We start from the raw sequence: 24,154 nt of genomic DNA, 5'->3' as shown, positions 1-24,154 counted from the left end.
CCACAACAGACTGCAGGTGCAAGGGAAGGAGAGGCAGAAAGACCAGCTAGGAGGCTACTACAATAGTCCACTAAGAAATGGCAGTAGTTTGGCCCAGCATGTAGCGAGGGGGTTAGTGAGAAATGGCTGGATTCTGAATATGTTTTTAAGGTAGTGCCAACAGGCTCTGCAGATGGATGGGCTAGATGTGGGGTGTGAGAGCAAGAGGGGAATTGGGGATGATTCCAAGATTTGGGGCCTCAGCATCTGGAAGCATGAGGTGCTTCTACCCAGTCACCAACATAGTGTATTATCAAACACTTTAGTCTTTGCCAGTCTCTGCCAGTGGAAGATGGTATCTAACGTAGTTTTTTCCCCTCCATTTTAATTGTGAAAATTGTCAAACAAACAAAAAATTGAAAGAATAGAACCCATTTTATATTGAGTTAAATAATAAAATATGTATTAGCTTCAATAATTGGATGTTTAGAGATAGAGTAGAATTCAGGTTTGGTTTGACTCAACTGGTTTAACTATGTCATTAAGAATATGGAGCCGGGCGTGTGACTGATGCCTGGAATCCCAGCTACTCTGGAGGCTGAGGCAGGAGGATGAGAGGAGAGGATCATTTGAGCCCAGAGTTCAAGGCTATAGTGAGCTATAATCATACTACAGTACTCCGGCCTGGGTGACAGAGCACCCCTCATCTCTAAAAAAAATGTGGGGGTAGGGGTGTAGAGAAGGAGAGAGAGAGAGAGAGAGAGAGAAATTGTCCCTTTACATGCTTTCTAAGAAAAGCAAATACACTTTTTATTTGCCCAGCAAACATGTCTCTTTATCTGGAATTGGGCCATTTGCCCACTCCTGAAACAACAGCTGTGAGCAAGGGGTGGGATTTTGCTCATTATCTTAGGCCTGGTTTGCCAGGGGTGGAGTCATAACTCTCAATGACTTGGGCTACATGCGAGGAAGGTGTCCACACCCAAATAAATTTCAGATGCATACCATGGCAGGGGGATAAATGTCCTTCTCATTATGCCTCTGTCCAAGTACTATGGATATCTAGAATTTGCCATACTGCACCCTCACTCCAAGCTCTCCTGCCTTAGTCTTTCTGAGAAGAGGCCTTTCACTTCTTTGAATGACCTGTGGCACTGATTTCCAGCACTTTTCAAGTTTTCAATCATCCTACTTATTAATTTACTTCTTGCAGTTGCTGCCATCTTTCTGCACTGCTGTGCCTTCATTCCTCAACAGCCTTGTACCCTAACACAAGGGTTATAAGACTTTATAACCCTTGTGGTGTTAAGACTTTTACTGAGGGTTTGAGGTCAGGAGTAGGATTATACCGTAGTACAGAACTCAAAATCAAACACTAGATGTTAATGCCACTATCCAAAATTTCCCTGACCAACCACACTTTAGAGATTACAGTCATTTTAAAATGTGTCTGCAAATTGTTTGGCAAATTTCCTTTCAAAAGGTGAGAATATGGAGCCTAATTCTCCTCCCCTTGAATGTGGGCTGAGAGTTAATGACTCACTTTTTAATAAATAGTATGTGGCAGAAGTGAAGATATTTGAGTTCAGAGGCTAAGGTCATTAAAAGAGTGGTGCTTCAGCCGGCCCGGTGGCTCACGCCTGTAATCTTAGCATTCTGGAAGGCTGAGGCGGGCGGATTGCTCAAGATCAGGAGTTCGAAACCAGCCTGAGCAAGAGCAAGACCCCGTCTCTACTATAAATAGAAAAAAATTAATTGGCCAACTAAAAATACATGGAAAAAATTAGCCGGGTATGGTGGGACATGTCTGTAGTCCCAGCTACTCGGGAGGCTGAGGCAGGAGGATCGCTCGAGCCTAGGAGATTGAGGTTGCTGTGAGCTAGGCTGACGCCACGGCACTCTAGCCAGAGCAACAGAGTGAGACTCTGCCTCAAAAAACAAAAAACAAAAAAGGCATGGAGCTTCCACCTTGGCTCTCTCTTTAGGCCCTCTGAGGGAAGCCAGCTGCCATGACATGGAGACCCTCAAGCAGCCCTGGGAGAGGCTGATGTGAAAAGGAACTGAGGCCTCCCACCAATAAACAGCATCAGCTTGCCAGCGTGCAGGTATGCCATCCCGGAGGTACATCCTCTAGTCCCAGCTAAGACTGCAGTGGACTATAACCTCAGCTGACATCTTGACGGCAACCTTGTGAGAGACCCTGAGTGAAGCTGCTCCCAGATTCCTGTCCCACAGAAACAGGGAGAGATAATAATGCTTACTATTATTTTGAGTCACGAAGTTTGGGGGTAATTTGTTATGCAGTGGTAGATAAATAACACAAGGACTCTCTCAAGCACTGCTCTCTTCAGGCTTGTCTGCACCATCTTGCCTGGACCTCTCCTCTTTTCTTTTATGTCTTTTCTTCTTTCCTTGACAGAGCTCCACAAACCCAGTCTCTAGAGGGAATGCTTAAATTTCCTGTATTTTATTTTGCAGAGTAATTTAAATCTTCTTGGTCTAAATCTCTTCCATCTAGGTTAAGCCCAAGGGATCCCACCTTCTCTGACCAAACATACCCATTAGGGTCCAAAATAGAGAGATTTTTTTTTTTTTCTACCAGGGGCACTGGTACCAGGTCCACTCAAACAGCTGCCAGCTTGTCCTAATGGAAGTATATATAAGCAAAGTGTTGCCAGAGCAGAGAATAAGAAGCATCTAAGCTGACTGTGGGGGCTCATGGAGGAGGTGATATTTGAGGTGAGTTTTTTGTTTTTTTTTTTGAGACAGAGTCTCACTTTGTTGCCTAGGCTAGAGTGAGTGCCGTGGCATCAGCCTGGCTCACAGCAACCTCAATCTCCGGGGGTCAGCGATCCTACTGCCTCAGCCTCCCAAGTAGCTGGGACTACAGGCATGCACCACCATGCCCGGCTAATTTTTTGTATATATATTTTTAGTTCATCAATTAATTTATTTCTATTTTTGGTAGAGACAGGGTCTCGCTCAGGCTGGTTTCGAACTCCAGACCTTGAGCAATCCGCCTGCCTCGGCCTCCCAAAGTGCTAGGATTACAGGCGTGAGCCACCACGCCCGGCCTTTAAGGTGAGTTTTTAAGGTTAAGTAGGAGTTCATTTGGTAGAGAAGTGAATAAAAGTTAGTTATGCAGAGGTAACAGCAAATACAAAGGCTCAGAGATGAGAGAAGGTATAATCAATTCTGAGAACTTTAAATACATCAGGATTCTGGGTGACAGTACCAAGTAGGGAGTTTGGAAGCTGTTGAGGGATAGATCATATAGGGCATTGTCAGCCATACATATTAGTTAGGAAACTACAGGTAACAGAAATTCTAATTCAACTTACTTAAAAATAAAAATAATAAGCAGAGACCAGGCATGGTGGCTCATGACTGTAATCCTAGCACTCTGGGAGGCTGAGGTGGGAAGATTGTTTGAGGTCAGCAGTTGGAGACCAGACTGAGCAAAAGCATGGCCCCATCTCTACAAAAAATAGAAAAATCAGCTGGGCATGGTGGTGTATGCCTGTAGTCCCAGCTACTTGGGAGGCTGAGGCAGAAGGATCGCCTGAGCCCAGAAGTTTGAGGTTGCAGTGAGCTATGATGATGCCACTGCACTCTAGCCAGGGGTGACAGAGTGAGAGCCCTGTCTCAAAAAAAAAAATATTAAGGGATTTAGTATCTCAAATAATAAATCCATTGTCTACCAGTGAGATATTTAAGAAAGAAAAATCCACAGATAGGACTGCTGCAATGTCTGTTAACTTAGCAGCTTAATGTTGTTATCAAGGATCCAGTTTTTTCTGTATTTCTATTCTTTGATTCCCAGGCTTGTCTCCTCATGATTATAAGATGGCTGCAGCAGCTCCAGTCATCACATGCTTAAGATTACTTCTGGAGGTAGAAGAAGAGCCTTCTCTTCTTTCTCTTTCATTATGTAAACTCTTTATTGGCTTATACTTGTATCTCTTTTTAAGGTGGGAAAAACTTTTCTCAGAAATGTCTTACCCCCATCCCCTACCCCCCCACCCCCCCAGTCCTCCCACAGCTGACTTTCCTTCAGCCTCATTAGCTAAAATGTCATCATGTGCCCATGTTTAAACCAACATTTTGTGAGGGTATGGGCCCATCATGACTGATTAAGACCAATTACACGTTATTCCCTGGGATTAGGGTTGGAGCCTAGCACCCTTCAAGCACATGGCCAAACACATTGAGTGTGGTTACTCAATGAGTTAACAAGGTAGAAGAGAAAGTATTGGCTTTGGGGGTAGGCAGTCAGCAGAATCTGCCACAGCATGCTACGGAATTTGGATTGTATCTCATTGGGATAAGGAACTACTGAAGGGTTTTACACCAAGAAATATGTGATTAGATTCCCTGATGATAACAGAATGGAGGTGCTCTCAGGAGGGGCGTGGGTCTGGAGGCTTCCTTAGAAGATATTGGAAAGGATTTTAGGCACTTGAATGAAGAACACCTAGTGACCAATTAGATGGAAATAGGGAAGGCAGAAGGAAGAGATTCTAGAATGACTCCTGCACAGGTCCTGCATGGGTGGATTCCTGGATATTTCATTCAAGTGGGGAATATGGATGGGGGAGGTTTAGGTGAATAAAGGAAGAGTGGAGACTCAAACATATAAATAAGTTTGGTTTTGGACAATGAGGTACCTAAAAGGCAGATGAAGATAGATGAATAAACTTGAAAGGGAAAGTGAAGAGCACATTACCTAAATTCCTTTAGAGGTTAGAGAAGGAGAATCGATAAGGAGAAATGAAGCAAAGCAGATAACTGACACCTAATATAGGACTGGTTTGGCTGATTTTGCTCAGGGCTCATCATCAAGGACATCTTGAGAAAATTGCAAATGTAATTGTAGACAAGCCTTTAAAGAGCAGTTAAAAACCTGTTTTGAAATATGGGTTTCTACAATTTGTTTCAACATGTTGAGTCACAGCAAATGAGATAGAGAAATGGTTTCAACCCTTTTTTTGTTGGCCTGCTGACTAGAAACCTCAGAACTCGGCTTTGTGAGCCGTTAATCAGATAAACATTGCAGCTTTTTGTAAAGAATCATGCTTAACAAATGCCTGAGGGCATATGGACTTATTGAAGGAAGTATTGTCCAAACTAGACTGACAAAGAAAGTTTTATAAAGAAAGTATAATGCAAAACTGTTAGGATTAAAATGTAGGTTTCTTTTCTGCTTTATGACAGTATTTATAAAGTGTAAATTAGATAATGTTTCAATGTACCATTGAATGATAAATCAATAAATTTCAAAAACTATATGAATTAAGTATTATTTTAAAAATAGATAGGAATTCTATTTCCACTCAAAAACAACTATTTTGTGAAACACGGGTCTTTGAAATATATATATATACATATATATATATATTAGACTTAGAACTCACAGAAGGCAACTTCAAGGAATTTTTAAAAAATGATTTCAAAACATTTGTTGGGTCCTTTCCATTTCTAACTTGTTCTAGACATTGAATTGGGTTCTGGCATAATAAAAATGCCTGATTTTCTATAATTTTGTGGTTAATCCCAACTTTAAGCAACTATTCTACTCAATGTGGCTTCTGTGAGCCCACATAAAGTATGAGACTTGAAGCAGAGAGGGACTGAAGGACGGAGAAGAAAACTGAGAATTGAAGGAGAAAGGTAAGTCAGGAAGCCCAACCAGGTTGGGAGAGTAGCAGAAGGAAAAAACAAATAGTCACAAGAGACTGAATATACAAACAGGACAATGACCAAATGACATATGACAATTAGAACTCTGACCCACAACCTCTGCAGCGGCCAGCCCAGAATGATTGGGACTTGGTCAATGACTGTCAGCTTCTCTATTTTTTATCCCCTCCTCCCTACTCGGGACCAATTAGAGACAGCCAAATATGCTATCCCAAACCAATCAAGTAAGATGCTTTGCTTCTATTAATAGTTAGCCCACCTCCAGCTTCCCCACACTAATACACACAAGTCAGAACATACATGACATTTCCTCCCTTTCCCCCTATTAAGCTTTCCCATTCCCCTGACAGCCTTTGAGTCTGCCAAACACCATGGTGACTGACTCCATTGATATAACAAGCTGAATAAAGGGCCTCTCTGTTCTCATTTGGGTGGTCTTTGTTTTTTCCCCACAGTTATTCATTCCCTTATTTATTATACATTAGTTGTTTTATGTGCCAGACAGTGGCTAGCATTGGAAACATGTGAAAGCAGACAGTCCCTGACTTCAAGGATATTCTGTCTACTAGGACAGACAGATATATAAATATAATTGTAATTCAATGTGCTAAGTGAAACAATAGGCATATATAATATAAAGGAGGTATAGTAGGTCAAGTAAGGCTTTTATGGAACGAACGGTAACCCTGAAGCCAAGCGATAAGGGATGCGTGGGAGTTGGTCTGGCTAAGAGACTGGGGAATGTTATTCAAGGCAGGTGGAGGGGCCGAATGAACAAAGCCTTAGCGGCCAGAAACCACAGGAGTGCCTCGCTGGAGCGTGATAAGGCAGGCAAGGAGCCGCAGAAGATGTGGTAGGGCGGGTCGTGGACCGTGATGGATGTGCCACGTTGGAAAGAGCTTGGACTTCATGCTGTCCAATCGGCTCCCTCCTGGAAATGAGAAATATGGCTGGTGTAAGCAAGGAAGAATTAAAATAGTACTACTACTGCTACTAAGAAGCCGTTGCCTTTGCATCACTGCAAGTTCCAGGACGGCAGCGACACAGAAGTTCATGTTGTGCACACAGTAAACATTCAATGAATGTTGAATGAATGGACATAGGCTCCTTGGTGTGGACTTATGTTTCCAATTTATGCTTTTCTCGCAGGACAAGCAACAAGGCCAGGGCATCCGGTCAACAGCACCAGGGAGGTGCTAGGGAAGGTTTGAGGCAGGAGAACGGCCATTCTGCCGGAGAGCTGGTGGGCACGAAGCACCCACTAGGCTGTGGGCAAGGCATACACTTGTGTTGCGAACACCTCGAGACGCACCGCCGGCGCTCTCTGTCCTAGGAGCAGCGGCGGGGAGGCAGCCGGTCCGGAGCTCGCGCCCGGGCGAGGGCAGCGGGGCGCAGCGCGTCCGGGTACCCCTCACCGGTGCGCTCCCCGCCGGCCCCTGTAGGCGGGGCCTCGGCGCGGCGCCTTTCCGATTGGATGCGGCTCGAAATCCTGGGGCGGGCGTCAGGGGCCGAGCGCTCTTGGGGATTGGCCACCCTGGCGGACGGACGTGGTGCCGACTGAGCTGGTTCGCCCTCGGCTCCGGCCCGCGGAGGGCGGGCCCCTCTCGGCGGGGGCCCTGTCAGTCATTGGCTCCCCGCGGTTTCCTTGGGGACGTGGCGCCGCCGCCGGTGCTGGCCCTCCTTCCGGCTAGGCGAGAGGCCGCGGGGAGCTGCTCAGGACGCAGCGGAGCGGTGCCCAGGGAGCCGGCGGGCCGCTAGACCCCGTGAGTGTGAGCGGAAGGGGGCTGCGGAACCCGGAGGGACAGGGAGAGGAAGCGGGAATCCCCACTCCTGCCACCTGGGGACGGCCAGGTCCTAGGCGACAGAGCTGGCCCACGAAAACGCCCCGCTCCCCATGCCTGGGTAGGGTCGCTGGGCCCGAGGAACGAGCGGACGCCTCCGGAGTGGGAGCCCGGGGAGCCAGTGGGAGCTGTGGAATTCTCGTGGAGGTCTGGCCTCGTGGGCACTGCCGGAGGGCAGCCTGAAACCCAGCCACCTCTTTACAGGCTGCAGACTTAGGAGATGCCTGGGACAAGGAGGCCACCTTCTCAGGGCAAAAGGAAAAGGAGGTGACAGGCGTTGAGACCGCTGAAGGGAACCCATGGCTAGGTAAGGCTGCGCGATTTCTCCCTGGCTGGGGGCTCTGTGGTGGCTCGGGAGGCCCTAGGAGGCTGTTACAAATGAGGTTTGCCCTGGCGCTGCACCTGAACTTTGCATCCTGGTCAGGTGGGTGCAAGGCCATCAAAGTTGTTTCCTTTTGAAGGCAGATAAATAATAGTTTTCAGCCATAACTCCCGGAAGGTGAAGTGAGTCTGCTTTCTTAGCTCTGAAAAGTGCTAGATTGTAACACTCTTTGGAATTTACATCTGAGTGAGGCTAGATGTCCCTTGAGGGGATTAAACAAAGATTTCTTTTTGCAATGAATTTTAAAAGCAGGCAGAATAAGGTCCTTCTGAATCAATATATAAAGTGAGCTTCACAGTTGAATGCACTTCTGCATACATTTTAATACTCTGAAGCTTTTAAAAAAGATTAATGTAGATCTACATATACCAGTATGGGACAATTGTCAAATAAAGTAAGTGGGGGATAGATGCAGAACAGTTGGTATGGAGTACTACTATTTGTGTAAAACCAGGGAAATGGTGATACACACACATATATTACTATTATACACACACACACACACACACTACTGTATATTTATGCTTGTGTATCCCCTGGAAAAATACATAGAAACTGGGTGGCACTGGTTGCCTCTGAGAAGGATAGTGGGGTCAGGGCAAAAGATTCACTTTTCACTATACAGTATATCCTTTTAAACTGTTTGATTTATTTTTTACCACATGCATATATAATCTTTTAAAACATTTTAAAAAATCAGCTGAATAAATTTTCTGACCATCCAGTTTCTTGACAACATTCTTAGTGGGACTTGTAGTACTTTGATTCACCAGTGTTATTAGGTTGCCCATGGAAATAGGATCTTTTCATAAACATGAGATTATGTTTTTGACTTGCACATAAAAGTGCAGAGTTCGGGAAAAGAGCAGAAGTAGTATATGGTGTAGAAGCACCACGAACCAGATGGGTCCTTTTCTAAAATTTGAAACTTAAGGGGGGGAGTGGTGGCTCACACCTGTAATCCCATCACTTTGGGAGGCTGAGCGGGAGGATTGCTTGAGACCAGGAGTTCACGACCAGCCTGAGCAACACAGCAAGACCCCATCTATGCAAAAACAAAAATAAAAATATTAAATAATATGTGCGTGGTGGCACATGCCTTTATTCTTAGCTACTGGGGAGGCTAAGGCAGAAGGATTCCTTGAGCCCAGGAATTTGAGGCTACAGTGAGCTATGATCATGCCATTGCACTCCAGCCTGGGCAACAGAGTAAGATGCTGTCTCTGGAAAAATAAATAAATAAAAAAAAATTGAGACTAAAAGAACATTTAGACTTCTGTTGGCATGACTTTTTGCGTTTATTAGGAGGTCTTTTATCCAATTTAAAAACCCATTTTTAAGCACTCAATTGTAGAGACTTTTCAGGCTTACTAATGTTTGTTTCATTTCAGGATCAGTTTTTCCTACCTCTGCCCAGCCTCCTGGTACTTCACTGTCCCCACAGTGAGCCCATTTCTCCGTCAGCGAGTGGCATTCCTGGGACTCTTCTTCATATCCTGTCTCCTTTTGCTTATGTTAATCATGGACTTTCGACATTGGGGTGCTTCATTACCACGAGATAGGCAATATGAAAGGTGAGTCATCTTTAGATAATTTGATCAGCACCAAAGTCATAAATATTTTAATTAGCTGTTTAACATACTACTACTTTTGACTCTTTTGGGAGGATACTGTATTTTTATTAGTAAAATTGCATGCCATTTATTACATAAGGAAGATCTTAAGCCCCATTTTGGTAATTTTCAATTTTGATTCAGGAATGCTAGTACATCATTTTAGCCATGAAAGACATCTTTCTGGTTGCATGCTTTGGCAGGCGGAGACTTATTGGGTCCATAAGTCTTTATAATTATTATGCACCCTTGATGAATTGACCCCTTTATCATTGTTAAGTGATTCTCTTTATCCTGGATTATATTCTTTGCTATGAAATCAGCTAGTCTGGTACTAATATAGCTACTTCAGCTTTCTTTTGATTAATGTTAGCATGACAGATCTTTTCTATGCTTTTAGTTTTAGCTAATTTGTGTCTTTATATTTAAAGTGGGATTCTTGTAGGCAATGTTTAGTTGAGTCTTGCTCTTTATCCACTCTGACAATCTCTTGCCTTTTCATTGGGTGTTCAGGCCATTTTCATTTAATCTGATTATTGATTATGTTTAATCTACTATCTTGTTATTTTCTGTTTGTCACATATGTTCTTTTTTTTTTCTACCTCTTTTACTCTTCTTTTGAATCGAGTACAGTTTTTATGATTCTATTTTGTCTGTCATGATGGCTTATTAGATATAAGTATGTTTTTATTTTTTTTTAGTGGTTGCTTTAGGGTGTATAGAATGCATCTTTGGCTTATCATAATCTACTCTCGAGTAATATTACACCTCTTCATATACAGTATAAGAACCTGGCCAGGTGCAGTGGCTCACAGCTGTAATCCTAACACTTTGGGAGGCTGAGACAGGAGGGTTGCTTGAAACCAGGAGTTCAAGACCGCCGTGGGCAATAGCGAGACTGTCTCTACAAAAAATAAAAAAATTAGCAGGGCATGTGGTGCATGCCTGTAGTTCCAGCTACTGGGGAGGCTGAGGCAGGAGGATTGCTTGAGCCCGGGAGTTGGAGGCTGCAGTGAGCTATGATGATACCACTGCACTCCAGCCTGGCAACAGAGTGAGATTCTTTCTCAAAAAAAAAAAAGAACCTTAACAATAGGATACTTTCATTACATTCCTCTCTTCCCCTTGGTCTTTGTGCTGTTGTCATACATTTTATTTCTACATATGTTATAAAGTCCATAATATATTGTTATTATTTTTGCTTTAGTCAGTTATCTTTTAAAGAGATTTAAAAAATAAGAAAAAAGGCTTGTATATTTACCCATATATTTACCATTTCTGGGCTTTTTCATTCCTTTGTGTAGATCCATATTTCTATCTGGTATTATTTTTCTTTTACCTAAAGAACATTCTTTAACATGTCTAGTAGTGCAAGTTCATGGGTAATAAATTCTTTCATTCAACTTTCAGGGGGTTTTTTGTGTGTGTGTGAGATGGAGTCTCATTCTGTTGCTCAGGCTAGAGTGCAATGGCATGATCAGAGCTCATAGCTGCCTGGAACTCCTGTGCTCAAGTGATCCTCCTGCTTCATCCCCCTGAATGGCTGGGATTATTGGTGCAAGACACTGTGCCTGGTAGATTTATAGTTTTTAATCCAATTTATTAAAATTTTGACCACTATTTCTTCAAATATTTTTCTGTCCTCCCTCACATGCCCTTTGGGGATTCTAATTACAAAATGTATGTTGAACCATGTGATATTTTCCCATAGCTCACTGGTACGCTATTTATTTACTTTTTTAGTCCTCTTTCTCTTTGTCTTTCATTCTGGCTGTTTTATTACTGTGCTTTCAAGTTCATTAGTATTTTTTTCTGTAGTATCGAATCTGTTAATTCCATCCAGTGAAAGCTGAATACCTTTTTTCACAGAAAGTACATCTGAATTATTTAATATACTTTTAATGCTGTACCAGTTGCACAGATCTGTGTTCTTTTATAGCAGGATTCATTTTGCAATTTTTTTGAGATTAGTTTCTTTTTTTAAAGTTTTCTTATATTTAATTATTATGGTTATGTAATAGTTGTATATGAGATTAGTTTCTGATGAGACAACAAAATTAAATGATGGCATGTTGTGCTCATCTTCAACATGATTTTCTGATTTTTTTTTTAAATTTTTACTTTATTGCTGCTCAGATATATATCAGTTAGGAGGCTTTGGGCTGCAAGTAACAGCCAAAGTGACTTAAATGTAATAGTAAGAAAGTTTATTGACTCACATACCTAGAAGTCCACGGATAGAGGAACCACAAGTTCAACATCAACTGACAGGATAGGAGTCTCTGTGGCTCCTTTCTGTTGTCAGCAGCATCAGCTTAGTTAGTGTTGCAAAATAGTAGCCAGTGGCAACCAGGGTGACATGCAGCCTCACCCATGTCCAGCAGGATTGAAAATCAAGCTTTCTGTGGCTCTTTTCTAATAGTGGAGAAAAATCTTCCAAGAAGCCTCCAACAACCCTTTCCTTGAATCTTTTTTGGTCAGAGTTGGGATACATACCTACTCTCTTTTTTATTTCTTGGTCCGTCCCGAGAATTTCCTGCTTCCCGTTCACTTTGGTCATTAATTATTTAATTCAACAGAAATATTTTTGAACAGCTACTATGTGTGGGTAATAATAGACCCCAGACACAGAGACTTTGGTATCTTTTCTCAAGAAGCTTGTATTTTCAGCCTTGCCTTCTTTTTTTTCCTCCCAGAAGTCCTAGAGACAGATGTTTTCACCCTTTCCTTCTTTTTTTTCCTCCCAGAAGTCCTAGAGACAGATGTTTTCAGCCTTGCCTTCTCTAGCATCCCTATTCATTTGTATTTTTGCCTCTTCCTTTCTAGAAGAGGAAACACTGTTTGGGTGACCACGCTAGTCAACTATTGGCCTTAAGAAACTTGTTAACTTTGGAGACCTAAATCCATTATTTGAATTTCTTTAATGCTTATTGGTATTTCCTTGGCAGCTCTGAGCAGTTTCCTACTGGAAGACAGCATGGTCTAATTATGGAATTGCATGCAGGTTAGTTAATATGGCTAAAGACTATTAGAGAGTGAGCGGTAAGCTACATGGCTGGACAGCTGGATGAGGCTGGATCTGTTAAGCCATTTTAGGGGGTTTAGACATTATCCTAAGGACAGAATGAAGGCTTTGAAAGGTTTTGAAGTGATATGATCTGAATTGCTTCTTAAAGAAAGCTCATCTTGGCCAGGTGCGGTGGCTCACGCCTGCAATCCTAGCACTCTGGGAGGCCAAGGCGGGTAGATTGCTTGAGGTCAGGAGTTCGAAACCAGCCTGAGCGGGACCCTGTCTCTACTAAAAATAGAAAGAAATTAATTGACCAACTAAAAATATATATATACAAAAAATTAGCCGGGCATGGTGGCTGGCGCATACCTGTAGTCCCAGCTACTTGGGAGGCTGAGGCAGCAGGATTGCTTGAGCCCAGGAGTTTGAGGTTGCTGTGAGCTAGGCAGATGCCATGGCACTCACTCTAGCTTGGGCAACAAAGCGAGACTCTGTCTCAAAAAAAAAAAAAAGCTCATCTTGTTGGCACTATGGAAATGAATTACAAGGGAATAAAAAATCAGGGAGACTGATTGGAAAACAGATACTCCTTAACTTACAACAGGGTTATGTAGGATGGAAATATAAGTCGAAAATGCATTTAATATACCTAACATACCAGGCATCATAGCTTAGCATAGGCTACCTTAAATGTGCTCAGAACACTTACATTAGTCTACTGTTGGGCAAAATCATCTAACACAAAGCCTATTTTATAATAAAGTATTGACTGTCTCATGTAATTTACTGAATATTGTACTGAAAGTGAAAAACAGGATGGTCACGTGGGTACTCAAAGTAAAGTTTCTACTGAATGTACATCACTTTCATGTCATCGTAAAGTTTTAAAAAAAATTGTAAGTTGGACCATTGTAAGGTGGGAACTGTCTGTACTTTAGTAGAAAAATGGCCTGAACGTAGGTGACATCAATGAGAACATAGAGAAGTAAAACATTTGAGTGTTATATGGGAGGCTTAGTGATCCAATAGTTCTTGACTACCACTGTACCTCAAGTGGCCAGATCCAATAAATACTTCGAGGGTTGAATTAATTGAAACAAGTTAGCCACAGAGCTGAGGAACACAGAAATTAATTGTACCATTGTGGTGACCTTACCAAAGTCCTAACACTCTGTAATGCTCTGGCTGAGCCGCCAACAGCCATGTTGCCCATAGTTCATTGTTATTTAGTGAAAAGTTTTGTACATATTGCCACAAATTGCTATATATCATTAAACTTCACTCATGGCAGCCTCCGTGAGTCATTTAGGAAGCAAGCATTAGTTTATAGCTCTCTGTGTGATAGGCACTGGGTACAAAGATGACTAAAATGTGACCCCTGAACTCATGGAATTCATAATCTAGCTAGGGAGGCAAACATAAAGGAATAATTATTTCCCAGTGAGATAATAGTTTATGTACAGTTGTGTAGAATCAGGAACAAAGAATCAGAAGCTGTACAAAGTTAAGAATTAAGAGCAAAGTTAAGAATCAGAAATTAATCAGAAGAGGCTTATGAGTCACCAAATTTGATTGCCACTCAGTTTGTGTAATAAAGGCTTGTGTACTTTAGTGATAAGATAGGCCCTCACATAAAACCTTTTTGCTTTTATATTATATTTGCTGTCCAAAATTAGCATGGTTCTCCTTGTCTCAAAACATAGCAGATAACAGCAAATTACAATGGTGGATGAGGTAGGGTGTGCCATATATACAAGCTCATTGAAGACAATAATCAATGATCTGACATCTTGACAGTGAGGCAGGAGAGAGGAAATTTATTAAGAACAGAGTCAGTAACTTAAAATTTTTACAGACAATTTCTATAGTGGTAAACAGTTGTACATATTTTGTTGAAACTGTTTTAGCATACAGCCTAATAATTTTTGTTAATGATGACCTTAAATCAGAGGTTTTCAGTCATCATGTACCTGAATCACTTGGGGACCTTTAAAAAATGTAAATAATTTGGCCTCTTCTTCAGGTGATTCTAATATGCAGCCTGGGTTGAGAACCATTGCTCCAAGTTTTGGTTACATTCACTTGGAGAGGTATTGTGGTATAGGGGAGAGAGTGTTGATTTTAGAGCAAAGTGGCCCACCTGGCTTGTTGGGTGATCATGGGCAAGTTCCTTAATGTCTTGGAATTTCATTTTCTTTATGTATAAAGTGGGAATAAAAATGGTTGCCTGGTAGCCTTGTCGTTTGCATGAAAAGACTAAAGCTTGTAGGACTGACTGGTGCGTGGATTGACTGACAAATCAAATGTTAGTTTTAGTATTATTATTTGAAATAATCTTGATTTTTTTCTGTTTCCTAATTCCATTCTGTACCCTGAAAATATACACTGAAAATAATGGGCAGCATTTTCTCCATTTAAAATTTTGCTTCCATAATTTCTTTTTTGTGGCAGCTGCTATTACTTAAGCCCTGGTAGCACTAGCTGATGATAAAATGATTAAGCAAATAACTAGGAACTTATGGAAGCATCTCTCACTTTAGTCAATAGCTTTAAAAAAATATTAAGAAAAGTGCTTGTAGTTGTGATTTTATATAATATAGTCATTTTTTTCTACTTAAATTATTCCTAATTCATACAGTGAAATTATCAGAATTTTGAGGTGTCCGGCAAAGAGTGTGCTGTGCTTCCAGGAACAGACTTTCAGGTGTCTTCGTGGGAACAAGTTTGGAAACCTTTGATTAGAAAATTGTGCCCATTGGTCTGAGTGCAGCGGTGTTTACAACTAATTGATCACAACCAGTTACAGATTCCTTTGTTCCTTCTCCACTCCCACTGCTTCACTTGACCAGCCTTTAAAAAAATAAAAAATGAAAAGAAAAGGGAAGAAAAAGAAAAAAGAAAAATATGCCTAGAGGAACAATGCATTCATTCTTTTATGGTCTTGATAAATGAGCCATTGCTTTAGTTAGAAATGATAATCTCTCTTCCATGTTGCATCTTTGTGTTTTAATATGTATGAAAGTAGTGAATGTTTAAAAATATTTTAAATAATTTTGCAGTAAAAATATTTTAATTTGAATTTTTTTCAGCCATTGGTGGAATTCTGAAGTGATATGACCCGTATGTTAGAAGCCTGTATGTGGGTTTTCCCTCAGTAGTTTCAGAACTAAAGACTTGTATTTTTTTTTTCTTTATTATGAACATGTACCCATATTGTATCTGGAAGGAGAAAGGAAGAGATTTGCTTTAGAACTAGAATTTAGGAAGGTAAATTTAAAGAGTGTGGGGTGCCAGTAAGGGTAGAATCCAAAGCTGTTTTTTTATTAGACTTTATTTTTTAGAGCAGTTTTAGGTTTATAGTTCATTTGAGCTGAAGATATGAAGATTTCCCATATATGCTCTGCCCCAACACACATACACAGCAGAGCTGTTTTTAAGAATAATACCTGTGTTAGGTATGTATTTTAATCAACTGTTTATCTGGTATGTGCCATGTATTATAAGACATGTTCCAACAGTTTCTCAGGCTTAATACATATTTGACATTTGTTTATTAATTCATCTATTCACTTATTCAACAAATATTATTTGGTGTCTTCACTGCAGTATCTAATAGGGTAGCCATTACCCACCAGTGGTTATTTAAATTTAATTAAAATTAAATAAAACAAAAAAAATTCACTTCCTCACTTGGCACTGGACACATTTTGAGTGCTTAATGGCCACATATGGATATATTGGGCAGTGCAGATAGAGAATACATCTATCATATCAGAATGTTCTGTTGGACAGTGCTAAGTGAACCATGTTTCAGGCCCTGTCCTGGATGCTGGGTAAATTATTAAAATTTGTTAATTTTTAGCATAGTTGTGTCACATAATGATGGGAATATGTCCTGTTAAATGCATCATTAGGCAATCTTGTCATTGTGTGAACATCATAGAGTGTACTTACACAAACCTAGATGGTATAGCCTACTGCATACCTAGGCTGTATGGTATAGCCTGTTGCTTCTAAGATACAAACCTGTACAGCATGTTACTGTACTGAATACTGTAGGCAACTGTAACACAATGGTTTAAGTATTTGTGTATCTAAATATATCGAAATATAGAAAAGGTACAGTAAAAATATGGTATAAAAGATAAATGGTATACCTGTATAGGAACTTATGGGAATGGGGCTTGCAGGACAGGAAGTTTCTCTGGATGAGTCAGTGTGAATGAATCTGAGTCAGTGGTGAGTGAATGTGAAGGCCTGGGACATTACTCAACACTACTGTAGATTTTATGAACACTGTACAGTTAGGATACATTAAATTTATAAAAACATTTTTCTTTCTTCAAGAATAAATTACCTTAGCTTGCTGTTACTTTTTTGTCTTGTAAACTTCTTAGTTTAGTTTTTTTTTTTTGAGACAGGATCTTGCTCTGTCACCTGGGCTAGAGTGCAGTGGTGCGTCATCATAGCTCACAGCACCCTCAAGCTCCTAGGCTCAAGTGATCCTCCTGCCTCAGCCTTCTGAGTAGCTGGGATTATAGGTGTGAGCCACAATGCCTTGCTGGCAATAGGAATTTTTCAGCTTCATTATAATTTTATGGGACCACTGTTATATGTATGGTCCATCACTGACCAAAATGTAATACAGAAACATTACTGTAAAGGGTCACTTTTAACATGTATGCATACATAATGTACAAGACCAATGGTAAACAGTTCTTAAGTGTTCTGTATATTTAGTACATTTCTTTAACCTTAATGTTTAATATTGTTCACTTCTTGGTAGCCCTACTATTGTCTCCATTAGAAGGAAAAATTTTGTCTAGATGAGCTATTGTTCTGAAGAATGTCTTTTGTAGCTGATGAAAGGTGTTGCCTTCATGTTTCTTTGTCATCTGGGAATAACTGAGTGAGAGGTTCTATGTTAGCAATTGGCTCAGTACTGGCCTTCCATAGGAGTTTCAATTCTGTTTAAAGCAAGTCTCAAAAAGAGGCATTGCTCTTGGTTTGGATAAAAATGGTAAACTCTACCTTTGCAGCTTGACTTAAAAAAAGAAAAAAAAAAATGGTAAACTGTAAGACATGCAGATGAAGTTGGGGGCTCTTATGTATACTAGAACAATTCAGAGATTTTTGCTGGTAAAACTGAAAGTATTTATTCATTTACTTCATCTTAATGGTGTTCATAGTGTTTATAAGCAGAGCTTTAAATTATAAATGCTCTGACTGCTCTGATTATCTTGTTAAGTGGTAAGCAATAACCTGACAAATGCTTCTGTGGACATGTATTACTATAATCAGTCATGCACAACTTCTTTATAATGTCATTATGTTTTCTGTGCCTGGAACAGGGTTGAAGAGTATGATGACATTCAGCTAAGGGCTGGTAGCCCTATACTGATGGGGGGCTACTGTAATTGGCTTTTGACACATCACTGAGTTCTGTGTGAACTCTAAAAGTGGTATAATTAGTGTTGATTTTGTAAGATAGGTAATGGTTTGGTCAGTTACAGCTCTAATGCTATTAATGTTTTTAGGATAATGGCAGTGAAAAGCCATTGTCTTCCAGTTCTACCTTGGGTGATGTATTTGTGGGTTACTTTCTTTTCACTGACTCAGCAGTGACTAGGGGGAAATCATTTTTCTCAAATAGAGGGTGTGTGTGTGTGTGTGTGTAAGGTATGGGAGTGAGTATGTGTGATGGAGAATCAGAGCTCTCTTGGGAAGGTGGATGTGAGGAATTCCCAAGCTTTCAGAACTTTTCTCTTGGGCTTTCAGAACTTCTCTTTAGAGAATGGCTCAGTGCAGCATCAGCAAAGTGGTAGAGTCCAGCAATGCAAGTAATTGACCATGATGGCTAAGGCGAGTACTACAAATTAAAAAGAAAAAATGCAGGAAAGGACTGGTGATCCATTCATGTTAGGAGTTTAGACAGGAAGACTTTCAGGTGTTTGAAAGTGTAAGAAGCCTGATTAGGTCATAAGAGGCCAGTGTTGCAGAAAGAGGTAATACTGTTACTTCCCAGGGGGGAAAACTGTTCTTCAGTTACTCATTTGTTTGCAAAATAAGAAAAATGGAGACTTTCTGCTGCCTGCAATGAGTGATCAAAGACTCTGCTGGAAAATAACATAAATACCCTCTGGTCCTGTCTTTCTCCCTTATGATCCAATGTCAGCTGACTTTTTGCCACTGCACACATGGAGACTTCTAAGAGAAGAGAAAGACGCATTGAGTTGCACCAAAATTGGCTGTAAACATGATTATTTTGGCAGGAATCAGAGGGGTAACAGGATACTTTGTTTGGAAAGCCATTGAAAATTTCTAAGAAAGAAACCAATTGATTTTGAATCTAGCTATACAAAGGTACAGAGGAGTTATTATAATAACAAACCAACAGCTCCACTTTGTGAGCTTTAGGAGCAAACCAGTCAGTATTGACTGATTGACGTCTTGGACAGAGAAGTGTGAGGAACACTGTGACAGTATTGAGGTACTGCAGATAAGGTACCTGTTCTTGAGAAACTTATCAATGGAGAGGTAGAGGAAACAAATATGCAAGAAATATTGGGGCTCTTGCTGAAATACAAACAAACTGCTTAAAGAGAATATTGACTCTCCATATTTTAGAACAGAAGGAAGAGGCCTTTTCGAATCGTTGTGGTTATTACAAGAGTCAGCATTGTTGAGTAGAGGCTTCTGAAGACCTGAGAAGCCATGTCAGAGGAGGTGGGAGGGGGAAGGAATGAGTAGGGGAGCTGATGGACGTTACAGAGAAAAGGAAGATTTTGTGAGAGTGTTGTTCCGAGTGCTTGCCGGCCCTTGGGTGATCCCGAAGAGCCTTTTAGGGAGTCTATAAGGGCAAAACTATTTTTATAATAATACTGAGATGTTATTTGTATTTTAAAATTGTAGTTCAAAACATATAACATAAAATTTACCATTTTAACCGTTTGTAAGTGTACAGTGAGTAGTATTTATTTACACTGTTATGAACCAGATCTCCAAAACTTTTTTATCTCGCAAATCTGTAACTATACTCATTGAACAAGTCCCCTTTTCTCTCTCTCTCCAGCCAGTGCTGATAACTACTATTCTTTCTGTTTCTATGAATTTGACTACCTTAAATACCTCATATAAGTGGAGTCATACAGTATTTGTCTTCTTATGTTTATTTAATTATTTTTGAGACAGAGTCTCATTCTGTCATCCTGGCTAGAGTACAGTGGCATCATCATAGGTCACCATAACCTCAAACTCCTGGGCTCAAGCCATCCTCCTGCCTCAGCCTTCCAAGTAGCTGGGACTACAGGCACATACCACCATGCCTAGCTAATTTTTTCTATTTTTTTGTAGAGACGGGTCTCGCTCTTGCTTAGGCTGGTCTCAAACTCCTGACCTCAAGTGGTCCTCCCACCTCAGCCTCCCAGAGTGCTAGGATTATAGGTATGAGCCACCATGCCAGGCTTGTCTTTTTATGACTGGCTAATTTTACTTAATATAATGTCCTCAAGGTTCATCCATGTTGTAGCATCTGACAAGATTTCCTTCCTTTTTAATATTTAGTAATATTACATTGTATGTATATACCAGATTTTGTTCATCCATTCATCTATTAATGGACATGTGGGTTGCTTTCACCTCTTGACTGCTGTGATATTTGCTTTGATGGTACAAAAACAATGGTGGGTAAAATTGGTACCTCAGCACAAATCAAGATAGAGACACCAAATTGGTATCTACTATAGTAACTAGTAGTTACTATATTCTTCGTTGCTACACAATTGCAATGGGAAAAAAAATTGACTTCCACTTAAGAATATCTTTTTAATGTTCTGTGTGATGAAATAGGAAATAGGCCTTAAGTAATGAGGTAAACCTAGCTGCTTTTTATTAGGGAGCTCTATTTTTATTACCAGAAAGAATGACTGCCAGAAAAACTGTGGTTTTTAGATTTGAGTATTTTATAGACATTTTCTTGAAGATGAATGAAGTAAATCTGTTACTTCTAGGAAAACAATTTTCAGTATTTATTGCCAATGACAAAATTTGAACTTCCAACTGAGAATTAGAATTTTGGAAATCTACAACTGTGAATTGGATAGCTTCCCAATACTTAAAAAGTATTGAGTAAGATTGGTGGTGATGTTAATGGATATGGGTTTTTTTTGATATTGTATAATGAAATGTGTCAACATTTAGAGCATTTGCATAACTCAGTGAGCCAGTATTTTCTAGTATATGATGTTATGATATCGTGCCTGGGTAAAAGTCATTCAAAGTGCAAGATAATGGATTTTAATGTAACTGAATATAAAAAGTTTTTAGATAGGGTTTTAGATTCCAATTGCAACTCATCTTTAAGTAACATTACTTGTCAAGAAATAGTATAGTATCAAAGAAGATTATTCACAATGATCTGAAAGTATTATTAAAATACCACTCCCTTTTCCAATAATATGTCTCTGTGAGGCAAGATTTTCACACAAATACTTCAACTGAAACAACATACTGTATCAAATGTAATACAGAAGTAAATATGAGAATCTAGCTGTCTTCTGTTAATTCAGACACTAAAGAGATTTGCGAGGCGGGCGGATTGCTCAAGGTCAGGAGTTCAAAACCAGCCTGAGCAAGAGCGAGACCCCGTCTCTACTATAAATAGAAAGAAATTAATTGGCCAACTGATATATATATAAAAAAATTAGCCGGGCATGGTGGCGCATGCCTGTAGTCCCAGCTACCCGGGAGGCTGAGGCAGAAGGATCACTCGAGCCCAGGAGTTTGAGGTTGCTGTGAGCGAGGCTGACGCCACGGCACTCACTCTAGCCTGGGCAACAAAGCGAGACTCTGTCTCAAAAAAAAAAAAAAAAAAAAGAGATTTGCAAAATTATGAAACAATGCCATTCACCTATTTTTTTTTGTTTTAGAAAATACAGTTATTTTCATAATATATCAATATATAATGAATTTATTGTTTTATCTAAATGAATTAATGAATATTTAAAAAAATTTTTGTTTTATTTTCTATTGTAGTAAATATGGATAGATGTAACCCATGTACACAAAAGCTCTTTGGGGTTCATTAATTTTTAAAATTATAAAGGGGTCCTGAGGCCCAAAATTTGAGAACCAATGTGCTAGAGAAAAGTTGTTCATTATGCAAGGGTTGGGGAGGTGGGCTCCAGGATCTTGTCAGAGACAAGTAGAGGGAGTGGTTTTCAGAGAAGAAAAGCAGAGAAAATTCTGTGAAGCATGTGAAGTAGAAAGATTGCTATGATGGGAAATGAAATGTCACTTTGGGCTGGGGATAGATTATCTATCTTGCTTATTTCTTTTTTATCTTTGGCCTCTCATGAGGTCAGTATTTGCGAGAGTTCTGTAATTTGAACCTAGACTTCTGCCCAGCTTTCATGTAAAAAGAAGTGAGCTGTTAGGAGTTGATTGGTGGATTCTGAGCCCAGTTCAGCCCAGTAATTTGATTAGAATAGGAAAGTATGTGGTGAAACAGAATCTTTAGGACTATAAACTTTCTGTTGTGTGACAGATTTTTACCATCTGTTTCATTTCCCTCAGCTCACTCCCATTTCAGATCCAGAAAGAAGTTCTACCTGCCCCTACCTTATATAATAATTTACAGCATTATATTGAAGCTCAATACATGTTTTACTCTTTTTTAAAAAAAATGCATTTTGCATTATATAATACAGTAGGAAAGGTATTCAGCTATACTTTTTTTATTTCAGAACCATTTCTACATGCTCTTCTTTTCATCAAGTTTGCTTTTTTGCCCAAAGTAAGGAACTCTGTGATCTGTGTAACAATGTGAAGTCACCAGTAAGCACTGGCTAGATTGGCCCAAGGAGTGTGACACGTGGCTTATCGTTCTGACAAGAAGTGGATTTACTGTGCAGCTAATCATGCCCACACCTCAGCGCCCCTCACTTGCACGGGTCCCTTTTATATTTCTAATGTGGACTCTTGTTTTTAAAAGAAGTCTCCCCAAATTGTATTCACTTCAGACTTCACAAAACCTGGTTCTGAGGGGTTCTATGTAAGGGCCTTGGGGATTTAGGAGTTAGCTGTTAAGACAATGTTGGATGAGTGGGGCAGATATAAGGAAGAGAGTTTAGCTATAGTACTTGAAAAAAATTACAGCTTTACTCTCAGGGGATTTATTTAGGAAATTATTAGCTCAATCTATAGTAACACTTATTCAAATTTAAAAGAATTTAGAAGACAAAATTTTAATATCTACCATGGAGTATGTACTTTTAGCACCAATAAAGTGTTCTCCTTTTCTGGATAATAAACAAGCCATTCTTGCTGGGCTCCTCTTCAAGTGAAGCCTTTGAAGAGAAGTCAATGATATTTGTACTTTTCAGGCCCTCAGGTTCTGAGGAAATATTAATATTAATTAAAGCCTCAGTGGTCAGAAGCATTTTACTCTTAGCCTTCTTTTTTTATGGACTTTTCAGCCCTATTCTCCAGAGAGTCTTCTGTTTGCTCTCCCAGTAATTATTCTGTGAACAAGAGCAGCAGCACAGTGCTACTGACTGCTTGATATGCATTCTCTAAGGATAGACACTCTTACACTCTCATTTTACAGAGTCTGAGAGAAGTTAAGTCACTTGCTGAAGGTCACACAGCATAGAAAGTGATAGAACTAAGACTCAAACCTTGGTGTGTTTGATGGTAACACCTGTACTTGTTTCATTTTCCTGCTGTCAGCCAGATATCTTTGAATGAAAATCTGAAAAAAATTCCAACATGAAATACTAAATGTCCTAGGGCCAAGAAGCATTCTTTTTTTTTTTAATAGTACAGTATTTTATTTTTTTAAACTTCATAGTAGTATACAGGCATTTGATATTTTTATACCCTATATACATTCTATAAACATTCTTTTTATATTTACAAAATATTTTTAAAAATTATAGAAAATAATATTGTTTTTATGAAATTGCATTTTTAATTAATGTCATTCTAGCAACATAACTACAAAGCAAAAAGCCTGACAAAAAACACACATTAAGTGATAAACCATTCCACAATGAAAGAGGTGAAATTTGTACTGGGGTCAGGGGAAGAAAGATTTCTTACACAGTGATTAGGATATACAGAAGTAAAAGTTTATTCATTTTTGAGAGAGAGAGAGGGAGGAAGAGAGTGAGAGGAAGGGAGGGAGAGAGGGGGAGGGAGAAGGAGAGAGAGAGAGGGAGGGAGGGAATGGCTGTGGCACACAGAGGAAGGAAGGAAGTGCCAGGCAGTTGAGGAAAAGCTGTTTGGAGTTTTAAAGGGTAAAAATGGCTTTTTTTCCTCTGCTTTAGCAGACTGATAACAGAAATGGTGGCAAAGTTGTTGCAGGTGTTCTTTATTTTCTTTTTCTTTGTGGCCAGGTTATCTGAGTCCTTGACATTTGTTTCTGACAGAAACTGAGGCAGAGAGTTGGAGCAGGGAGTTCATCCCCCTACTGTCCTCTTAGGGCTCTTCAAGGCTATGAAAATAAAACTCTTGGAGAGAACAAGTTAGGCCACAGGTGTTTTAATTAAAACAATGGGCAGTTGTACCGTGAGTTTTTTCTTCAAAGGGGCAATTATGCATTGTGAATTTATTTCCCTTACTTTCTGTT

The 24,154-nt window shown here is 40.0% G+C and overlaps 1 protein-coding gene across 2 annotated transcripts in view; it reads left to right on the top strand.

Annotated features, from left to right (window-relative positions):
• Nucleotides 1-6,850: 6,850 nt before the first annotated feature.
• Nucleotides 6,851-24,154, top strand: part of ENTPD7 (ectonucleoside triphosphate diphosphohydrolase 7) — a 43,910-nt gene continuing 26,606 nt past the window's right edge. The window contains exons 1-3 of one of the 2 annotated variants that reach the window (XM_012768271.2): nucleotides 6,851-7,442; nucleotides 7,725-7,827; nucleotides 9,294-9,476. In XM_012768271.2, coding sequence (XP_012623725.1) covers nucleotides 7,820-7,827; nucleotides 9,294-9,476 — 191 coding nt within the window. In that variant the 5' untranslated portion in view covers nucleotides 6,851-7,442; nucleotides 7,725-7,819. Of the gene's footprint in view, nucleotides 7,828-9,293; nucleotides 9,477-24,154 lie in introns of both variants that reach the window. The other variant, XM_012768282.3, reaches the window with a different exon arrangement.

Source organism: Microcebus murinus, chromosome 14 (assembly GCF_040939455.1).
Source record: "Microcebus murinus isolate Inina chromosome 14, M.murinus_Inina_mat1.0, whole genome shotgun sequence".
Classification (NCBI taxonomy): domain Eukaryota; kingdom Metazoa; phylum Chordata; class Mammalia; order Primates; family Cheirogaleidae; genus Microcebus; species Microcebus murinus.
This window is presented reverse-complemented; position numbering and strand designations above follow the sequence as displayed.